Below are 11,041 nucleotides of genomic sequence, written 5' to 3'. Positions count from 1 at the left end.
AAGCTAAAAATAAAGTGTGACTAGTTCTCAGTCACCTCACAATAAAGTTGCTATCTATCTATAACCTCTCAAAATCACACGATCAGTTAAATGCAACATTTTCACTGATCCTCTATCAGACAGAAAGTTAGCATACGTAAATAACAGAATAACCTACAAGTACACAATTTAGACATTCTACTAACTATAAGTAACTTTGCATCTTACTCTTATTAGAGTACTAGTAGACTGCTGGGTTAGGGTTAGGAGAATAAGTTGACGTACTTGCAAAGTTACTTATAGTTAGTAGACTGTGTGTTGGGAACAGTGTTGGGTAAGTTACTCTAAAACAGTAATATCTCCTCGTCCCTCGTGTGTGTGCACCCGTGACAGTCTTGCAGAATAAGACATTATTATGTCCTATTTAAGTAATAATAAAGAGCCAATATCCCAGTAATATTCATGCTAATAACCAACTAGTTAATAGTGAGAATTGGGACACTAACGTGTTACCAATATTCTTATTAACTCACCAAAGTATTTAAAGTGAGAAGGGGACATAAAAAGCATGCATTTAAGGTTAGATTTTAAATTTTGATGTTAAATCCATTATTGTATTGTATATAAGTGTTCTACAGTCTATACACAGTATTAAGTTCAATTACATAAGAAGTAACTGTAATTAAATTACAGAAAAAATAAGAGTAATCCCTTACTTTACATTTTCAAGGGAAAAGTAATTAAATTACAGTAACTAATTACTTAGTAATTAGTTACACCCAACACTGGTTGGGAACCGTCAAAATAATAAGCAGACAGTTTACTAATACTCTAATGACTGCTAGTTGACATGGATTTGCAAAGTTACCTATAGTTAGTTGAGTGTCTAAAGTGAAATATCAAAATAAAGTGTTACACAAAAATCTTTTAGACTTGATTGCCATATGTTGTACAGTCTCATGATCATACCATTACAATAGGCTGTCTTAAATCCATCCATTATATGAGCCGCTTGTCCTATGCAGTGTTGTGCTATCTTGGACCAAAGGCAAAAAAAAACAAAAAAAAACCCAGTCCATCACAGGGATAACAACCACAACTAGCCGGAGGCCTTATGGCTCAGCTGGGATTCAAACCAGAAAGTCAGAAAACATTTAAGCACAGATCATTGGCCAAATTAGAGCAAGGAGTTGTGGAACGTTTAGAATAAGAAGTGGCTCATCTCAGGAAAACCAGCACCCCAGTGATCCATTTTCCATTTGTAGCAACCTCTTCAGAGAATGAAGGGACACCATCAAATATGCCAGTTGCTTCCAATATTAGACCCCCATTAACCTAGAATTTCCTTGTTTTGGCTCTGCTAGGGAGACAATTGATGTTCATTGAGAAATGTGAACATTTCCTCACTCGCTGCCAATTGTCAGACACAGCTTGTGGCAACACTCAATGTTCCATAACCATATCCATAAGTGGGTAGGGACATTCATGGTAGCAATCCTTCCAACCGGCTACCTCACAAAAGTAGAAGAACAACTCAAGGCCACGATACAGGGTCCCGATCAATGTATTAGAGACTTTGCCCATGACCACAGAGCATTGTGTCTAAAACAGAAAGCCAATCTACTAGAAGAGGAAGCAACCCTTAATTTGCAGGAAGATCAGGAACATGTATGAAATGCGAAGCAAGACTATTAGATGGAAGTGAACAAGCTCAACGCCCATGAAAAAAAGACTCTATCCCACCACATGGATTTTTGTGGCCTCATAAGGATCATGCTTAACATCTAACTGTCATGCAGGCTAAAAGTATGTTTGGAATATGAGTGGCATGGGTTAACAAGGACATTCGAGAGCCATGCTCAAACAGATGATCAATGTTGAAGAGCATGCTACTCCTTATGCCTTCAGAAACCTGAGAGGAGCAAAGTTAAATTATTCAACCTCCAAAAGTTTTGCTGTTGTCTGGGCAGTTGAGAAAGGGCATCATTATCTTGAAGGTGTACCTTTCATGATGTATACTGACCATGCAGCACTGTTACGGGTTTTTAATGCACCAAAGTCAACTTCTTGACTCATTAGATGGACCCTGAGGTTACAGGACTTCAGGTCATAGTTCAATACATAAAATGAAGAATGACTACAATCTACCATACATAAACCAGAAAGTCTGTCTGCATGCATGACAATGAAGATCCAATCCTGGAATTTAGTCTTACAAATAATTCTAACTAAGGCTACCCAGAAACAGGATGACCAGCTAAAGGAGTTGATGAAATCTAATACACAGGATGGGAAAAATGAGCGATGAGATGGGAGGTCCAGGACACAATAAAGCCATGTGCTGTTGGCAAAAAGTATCAGCTGGTGGTACAGCTGTCTCTTACCCCCACATTCCTGGACTACTTTCATGGCAATCCTTTAGAAGCTCTCTTTGGAAAATTAAGATCCTTCTTAAAATTCTAAAGGTTGCATTGTGGCCTGCGATTCGTAAGGATGTATGGATACATGTCAAATAGTTTTCTAAACACCAGAAACTCTCCAATATGAAACCCCAAGGTATATACAATATATGCAAGAACTGAGAAAATGCAGTTCAGTTTTCTTTGCACATTTTTTGTTTTTGTTTTTTTGCACAAATGCAATGCATTTTCAGTTTAGTTTGTTTGAACTAGTTCTTCTTCCATATTTGATTGCATACATACCCTCTGTAGATTTCTGTTTGAAGATTAGGATCAATAATCGATAGATCAGAATTCAATAGCTTTAATGGTAGGTGGGGGATAACTGCCTGGTTGCTACCCAGGCTCATTGGAAATACGAGCCTCTACCTTCATTTCTGCAAACCTCAAAAAATGTACCTATACGTACAAATTGCTGCCGTTTCCAGTTGAAATGAACACTAGAGGCAGTAAAACTCTGATAACTTTTATTCCTTTTCACACAAAGTATGATTTACAGGGCCAGAGTTTTAATTAAGACAAATTTTCGCCCAATTCCTTGCACAATATTGTTATACCACGCTGCGAGATTTAAAAACGGATACTTTTGAACATTAGCATCACATATACAGCTTCATATGTATGGGTTCTCTAACGCAGTAGGTTTATTCAGTAGCTCAAGCAATGCGCCATTGCACTTGTGAAGTGAAGCGCTCCAGTAAGAATCTTGTGAAACTACGGTTTGACAAAACAGCACAAATCTGAATATAAGGCAGTTAAAATAGCACAGCTGTATCAGCAAATATGTTTTTAGTTCACTATTGCATTCGTTACCACTGTTAGGTAAGTTTAGGGTTGGGTTTTGTGTATTTTCCAACATGATTGCGCATTAACCTTTTAGTGACACTCACTGGACATTTGAATTCTGAACCGCAGCAATACGTGCCTGAAGCAATGTAATAAAAACACAACAATATGTACTTGTACCAATGTAATAAAAATGTGGCCATGGTCCCGTATTGAACACATGTTTTAGCGCCACTCACTGGACACTTCATTTTGAAACTGCCACGGAAATCGGTGTTGCAGAAACATCGCCACAAGCACATATTTCCAATGAGCCTGGGTTGGCCTGGTTTATTTGCAGCCGGCATTTGTTTTTTTTTCTTCTAAAGTGACTTTTCCAGTCCATTTTTAAACCATTTTTAAACCATTTTAGCATTCTTAAAAATACATACTGAGTGACTGATACAATCTTTTTCATAGAATACACTTGTTTGTTCAGATAGAGTTGACATTTTAAACATTTTTGTTTCCTTAAATGTGTTTTAACATTGAATAAAGCACGTAATCAGTACCTGAGAATATCATTGTCAGTTTATATGTTGAAGTTCTAGACACGACATCGCAGAAATAGAAACCATTTCTAAAATAGAATCCCTTGTCACTCGCCGCATGTCGCTGCTGGTTAGGACAAAACCTTATCGCGTGTCGCAGCGTTGCGTTAGGATGCAGTGTTAAAGTTAAGAAATGGACGTGGCGAGAGAAGGGTGGTATTCTCTGTAGCACCCCTTGTGACTAAGTTTTAATTAGTCCCCAAACTCAGTACGTATATTGTTCTCATCAAGCTAGACAACTGAATTACAGTCAATAGCTTAACCTGACAAGTTGACCATTTTGAATTTGATGTGGATTTTTTTTTTTAAATGACAGGCTTTGAATTTTACACACTAGGTCAAGCACTCATTTTTTCTCCTGCTTTCTCTTCCACTGAAGATACACAAAATACCATTTTAATTACTAAAACCTGAAATAAGACATGTGTCTTGAGGGGTGTGGTAACCATAAGCAGAATAAGGACTCTGGACCTTTAAATTATTGAAAAATAATGCACCCCCGAAGGTGGTAAAAGAACCACGAAGCAGAGAGTAAATAATTCCCCACTAATTCAATGGTCTGGAGTCAATTCTTCTTCTTTTGTATTTAAATTTAAACAAAAAACACCCAAATGGTTTGATTTGTTATCTGAAGTGTGATCTCAGGTAGATGGCACCTTTCCTCTGACACATATGTACTTCTCACTACATTTATTCATGTAGCTGATGCTTTCTAATAAGAGTGCATTACAAATAAGTTCGTAACTGTTCGGATCCCAACATTTTTTCAAAATATCTTCTTTTGTGTTCAACAGAAGAAAAAAACTCATACAGGTTTGGAACAAGTGGGGAGTGAGTAAATGATAGAATTTTCATTCTGAAAGTGAACTACTCTAACTTATCATATAAAATCCCGGGTAGTCATCATCGAGGACTGGTTTACCTTCACTAACCACTGCAGCAACTGCCCAGGCTTCCCCATGATATCCAGTTACAGTGATCCAACACTTTCAGTCAGCCAAATACTTTATGTTGGCCACATTACTGACACTCATTGTGGTCAGAATTTCATCGCCTATGTGCTTTTATGTAAAATCTGTGATTTAAGCCTCTCTAATTTCACAAAATTTTACTCTTTCTGTTGTGTCCAAAAATATTGGCACCCTTGCACTTTTTTCCCAATAACCCATATTTTTATCTTTAAATTATTTGAAATTTGACCAAATATTTGCTCTCCAACTTTTTATTTCACTGTATGAACGAGTTTTACAGTACTATAAGTGGTTAGATAGGGTACGTGAGAGAGGAAGAGTTACATCTTAACTTGTCATAAAATCCCTGGCAGGCAACTTCGAGGACTGGTTTATCTTCACTAACCACTGCAGCAACTGCCCAGGCTTCCCCATGAGATCCAGTTACAGTGATCCAACACTTTCAGTCAGCCAAATACTTTATGTTGGCCACATTACTGACACTCATTGTGCTCAGAATTTCATTGCCTATGTGCTTTTATGTAAAATCTGTGATTTAAGCCTCTCTAATTTCACAAAATTGTACTCATTCTGTTGTGTCCAAAAATATTGGCACCCTTGCACTTTTTTCCCAATAACCCATATTTTGACCTTAAACTTATTTGAAATTTGACCAAATATTTGCTCTCCAACTTTTTATTTCACTGTCAGTATTACAGGACCTTTGTTTTTGATTCAGAACTTAATATATCTATTTAAATTAAAAATGGCATTGAGAAAATGATTCACACTGTAGACTTAATATTTGATACAACAGCAATTTACATACAATCAAGCACTTCCTAAAACCATCAACGAGCTTTCTGCATCTCTGTACTGTAAGTTTGACCCACTCCTCTTGTGCAAACCGCTCATGTTCTCCAATATTAGATTGGTGCCTTCCCATAACTGCAGTTTTCTCATTGTTGGCCACTGCAGATGAACAGTCCAGAATTTTGTCTGCCTGGGTGCTTTTTGAAGTGCATTTAGGATCATCTAAAACATATTATAAGATTTGTGACTTTTGATGGAGACCCAGCTTTCTGAAACTTTTTCCGACATGTGCACCAAAATACCTTATCCACTTGATTCATGATGCCATGCACACCAGGGCCTGAATTTCATTTTTGGGAAAACTTTGATTTCAAACTCTGAATTGAATTTATTTAAACTAAAAAAGACAAGTAAACAGTCAGTAATAAAATAAGAACAAATAAATGACAAGCAAAAGCTCAAATAAAAATTAAATTAACACTGCTTTAAGTTTTTCAGGTAGGCCTAACACTAATAATCAGGTACAGAAGTACAGAAATGTATTCAACTTTAAAATAAGTTGTGCAGTTTAACTAACTGCACAGAAATCAGTCTCTCAGAGAGCCTGCGAGTACTGTATTGCCTGTATTGAGTTCTCTTTCGCATCTTCTTGTGCTTGAATGTTTAAATTGTCAAGACTTAAAAACACGTGGAAATTATACATTCTGTCATCTGTCCCGATCATCTTTCATGCTGAAATGTTTGCAGGAATTTCCCGTGTAATAAGCGCCGAACCTGTGGGAATGAGTAGACTTCATTTTCCCACAATAACCCCGTGCCGAAAATTCAAGCCCTGCACACGTTGAAGGCACCCAGTGCCAGAGGCAACAAAGCAACCACAAAACATCACTGAACCACCTCCATGTTTGACTGTAGGGAAGTTGTTCTTTTTGTTAGAAGGCTTAATTTGGTTTTCTGTAAATATAGAGGTGGTGTGGTTTACCCATCTGCCCTCAGGACATTCTTCCGTAAGTATTTTGGCATGTTCTGGCAAATTGCAGTCGGGCTGTCTTATGTCAGTCAGTGGGGTCCTCATGGATTTCTCTTACCACATAACTCCCTTTCTTTGAGTTGTTGATGGATGATGCAAGTTGATGGGCGAGTGTGCTGGTGCAAGAAACTGTCATACCTTGTGTCTGAAGGGTATCTTGAATCTGGTGGCAGCTGACAGAAGTGCTTTCTCCACCATTCGAACAATCCTTCACCTCAATCTTCTATCAAGTTTTCTTATGTGGCTACGTCCAGTGCTATTGGCTACAATGCCATGGGCCCTAAACGTCTTGCTAATTTTAAGTATGGTGGAAAGTGAAACATTGAGGTCTCTGGAGATGCACTGGTAGCGATGAGATTGTCCGTGCTTGGCTATAATCTTGTGCATGACTTCAGATAGTTCTATGCTTTTCTTTCTTTTGTTCATGTTCATTGTAACACAAACAGGAGAATGAGTAATTTTCTCGTTTCAAACTGGTTGAATGCATGATTATTATACTGCAGGCACTTTCATCTAGCCAAGAAAGTTCAGTTGCAAAGTAAATAAATAAATAAATACAAAAACTTGTGTGAAATCTAATTATTTTTTAACTATCTCTAGAAGGTGTGAATAATATTGACCATGCCATTTTAGGATTTCTCTGTGGAATTAACTAATTTTGCTTTGTTCAACTGCACACATACATATATGAATAACAAATTCAGTTTTTATTCCAACATTGTTTTTGGAAGAAATTGTGTATTATTTGAAAAAAAAAGTGCAAGGATGCCAATATCTTTAGCCACCACTGCCATGTACTGAACAGAAAAACAAAAGAAGAATGGTTTGTCTTTCCCTCTTCTGGAAATCTCACATTATTTTCTCACCAAATGTTACTTCCTCTGTTTTCACACACACAGAAACTGATCTATTAGAATAGAATAGAATGTCTTCTCTCAGAATGTGCATTACTATTATGAAGTAATAAAAATACATGTAATGTGTTTGAATTGGTTTGCTGTTGGAGACCGATAGAAAAACTGTTAGCTGTGATGATGGATCGCATGCACACTGCATTGTCTAAAAACCCATTAAAACAACAATGCAAGTACAGTAGCTACTATTTGAAGCATATAACATGATGTGTGCTTGGCAACACGGTGTAGGAGGTGTGCGGCTGCCTTCAGGGTATATCACTGCCTCCTACTGCTCTACTTGACGTTCATCATTTACAATATCAGCTTCCAGGAAAAAAAGCCTTCCTTTTTCAGCTGACAATCATATAACAATCACCATTTGTAATGAAAATTTATTTTAAAAATAAAATAAAAAAATGACAAATGCATATATAGTACTCCAGGATGTTCAGTCCATAATTCGGTTGTATATTTGTTTTTGTTTTTTTTCATATGAACCCTCCAGTTCTGTTATTTGCAACTTATTTTCCAATCACAATAAGAAATGAAACAGCATTTAGACCCACGTTGCAAAAACGACACATTTTTAACATTCACTATGATTAAACTGACGAAAAATGAAAAAAAAATCAGCCTCATCCCTGACAGTTCCTGCTTATATAATCTAACATGTCAGATGTTAATAATGGCATGACGGCTGTATTTGGGCACTTAGGGGTTTAATACTGAGTTTGCACTTGTCCTCAACACAGCATTCACTAGTCGTCATAAGTGAATGTCATATCTAAAAGTGCCCATGTATTTGTCACAAATGAGAGTGAGTGATTGTTTTAAGGTAAAAATGATGTCTGACTTGGTCTTAGGGTTAGGGTTAGTAACATTGTTATTGTTAAAGTAACATTTTAAAGTAACATTGTTATTTGTCCTTTATAGACGAAATGAGCCTACAAACAAAAACTACAGATAATCTATAGACTGGCAATAAATCAACTATAAATTTAGTCCACTGCTGATTTCTTACAATCCCGAACCTTGATGGTGTTATAGCATTTTAACTGTTTGTTGGACTGATCTGTGCACCTACCCCGAGTAGACAGCTTCTTTGTGTTGATGATCTTAGCAGCATACTCTTGTCCTGAGAGAACTTTCACACATCTCCGCACCACAGAAAAGGCTCCCCTAAAAATCAGAAGAACATGGAAGCAGCGTCTGTATGTTGAACATTCAGTGTAGCATTGCACTGTGAATGTAAACTTCAAGAAAACGACACAGGTTTACCTGCTAGGCAGGCGGTAATATATTGGATTATGCAATATTTCGATGTCTGAATTGAATTGCCACCCACAAATGCAATTATGTAAGCGGTTTGACTGCCCATAGAAAAAGACGTGTGTGTGTGTTCAGTATGAGGGTGTGTGTGGGAGTAGAGCAGTGGGCACAAGGCCAGATGGAGTTGAAGACCCATCTCTGTAGAGGTGTTACATGCTCTCACATCAAGAAAACAAGTATACAGTGCACTCGCTCAGGAAAAAAAATGCTATAGTACAGAGTGGGTGGATGGAAAGAGGGAAGCAAGCATTTTTTTGTACTTCTGCCTCAACATTTCACAGCATTGTTACTGGCACTATATGCATCAACGTACAGGTATCTAAATTACACTCAATAATGTTCATGAATGTAATTACAAGCTGGCTCATTTCATTGTATTGTACTGTAAGGTGTCTTGTGATGCATATATATATATATATACATACATACATAGAGAATTTGGCAAAACCCATTTGGGTTGTTGTCTGCAAACTAAGCTATGACTATATTTAAATTACAACATGATTGTGCTAACACTTCACATTGTGATTTTATTTTTTTATCGCTCTGAAAGCATGAGATTGTTTTAATGCACCGTTAATGGCATAATGTTGGAATCAATCTTCAGATTTCGCCGCAGAACTTTTAAGTAATTTCCTCTGTGGATCTCCTCCACCCAGTGTCTGCTTGTTATGTAATGCAAGATGCGTTATATGTATTGTCAAGTTGGTACATACTGATCATTTCTACATATTCTGATTCCAGTGATTTCATAATATGCTACATTCAAAACCAATGACTACCAGATTTGCCTCGCAACCAGTTTCAAATGAAACTCAAAGTGAATTTGCGTTTCTGTCTATCGGGGATTTTTTTCCAGCTACGTTGTTCTTTAATGGAAAAGCTGTCTAACAGTTAACACTCTTAACATTAGCTGATATGTTAAAAAAGCATTGCATTGGAATGGAAATAATCTCGGGCCATTGTGCAGCTTAAACATACCTTCACATCGGTTTAAAGAAATGCAGCTATTTGAACTTACTTTCCCAGTTCCTCAAACAGCTGGTATTCCTCTGTAAAGCGCGTGCAGGTGATGGTTGCCATCCTGGAAGTGTGTGCGTTTCCTGCGTCTGATGAGAGTGTTGTGAGGTGAAGCGTTTGAAACGGCAGGCAGGAGGGACAGAAGCGCGATCAAACGCCTGCTCCGGAGATCGTTTTCTATATCGGAAAAGTGGAAGTGGAATGAAGAAAAAAGGATAGATCTTTCTGTGGCTGCCTGCGACTGGCTGCTGTCTTCCATACACAGCCCTCGTTACCATGGCAGCCGCATCCTCCTCCTCTCCTCACATGCTCACACACATGAAGCCATGCAGACAGTAAAACACACCCACACACCTTCAGCATGCCTCACACTGTTACTTCACAGCAGTCTGCATATACTGTAAGAAGAGATGTCAAAAATAGCTATTTTAAATACTCTTGGATAAAACGATGCCTACAGTACTTCTTTATATTTGCATTCAGTCAAAATCCATTCATTCAAACGCAAGCATTGCAGCGTATCTTTTTTTACATATTGGGATGGCCTGTTATTGCCTATTGCTATTAGTAGAAATTCCTTTGTATGTGGATTTAATGATGTCTGTCTTTTCCTCTGGTTGAAATAACGTACAATTTACCCAAAGTGGCTCATAGGCTCATTAGGGACAGGTTGGGGACCAGTGGCATAGAGAGTCCAGAATGATCTGAGAATAGGGCTGGGTGATAAAGGATATATTGAGATGAGACATCATTAATGATGATAAGCTCTGGACATTTTTACTCTATGGATTCATCTAACAACCGATCCCACAGCAAAAATAAATGCAACAGTGCATGTGTCTAAGTGGTTTTGTCTGACACACAAACTTAAACACGTGACGCTCAAAGTGCTTTTAGCATCTGCGTCTCAATATATGAGAAATTAACATGTGAACTTCATCTCCAGAGCTGCTCTGAGAGTCACTTCTCCAGCTTTACATGGTTTAATTTGAGAAAAAAACTACAGTTAAATACACACTGAAATTCACAGATCTTTACCTCAAACCAACAAAATAAGAGTTTGGTTTAACTTTAGGAAATTATTAAATAGATTACTATTGTATACTAAAATATATACAATACATTTTAGTATACAATAGTAGAAGGTCCTGAAATGGTTTACAGTTAGAAGCATGGTAGTGAATTTTAG

General features: G+C 37.4%; 1 protein-coding gene across 1 annotated transcript in view; it reads right to left on the bottom strand.

Moving 5' to 3' along the window:
• Positions 1-10,087, bottom strand: part of camk2a (calcium/calmodulin-dependent protein kinase II alpha) — a 55,330-nt gene extending 45,243 nt beyond the window's left edge. The window contains exons 1-2 of the mRNA XM_016522047.1: positions 9,854-10,087; positions 8,588-8,682 (exon numbers count right to left, since the gene is read on the bottom strand). Coding sequence (XP_016377533.1) covers positions 8,588-8,682; positions 9,854-9,915 — 157 coding nt within the window. The 5' untranslated portion in view covers positions 9,916-10,087. The remainder of the gene's footprint in view (positions 1-8,587; positions 8,683-9,853) is intronic.
• Positions 10,088-11,041: the final 954 nt, after the last annotated feature.

The sequence above is a fragment of the Sinocyclocheilus rhinocerous genome, unplaced genomic scaffold (assembly GCF_001515625.1).
Source record: "Sinocyclocheilus rhinocerous isolate Xijiao unplaced genomic scaffold, SAMN03320098_v1.1 scaffold1967, whole genome shotgun sequence".
NCBI classification, from domain to species: Eukaryota; Metazoa; Chordata; class Actinopteri; order Cypriniformes; family Cyprinidae; genus Sinocyclocheilus; species Sinocyclocheilus rhinocerous.
This window is presented reverse-complemented; position numbering and strand designations above follow the sequence as displayed.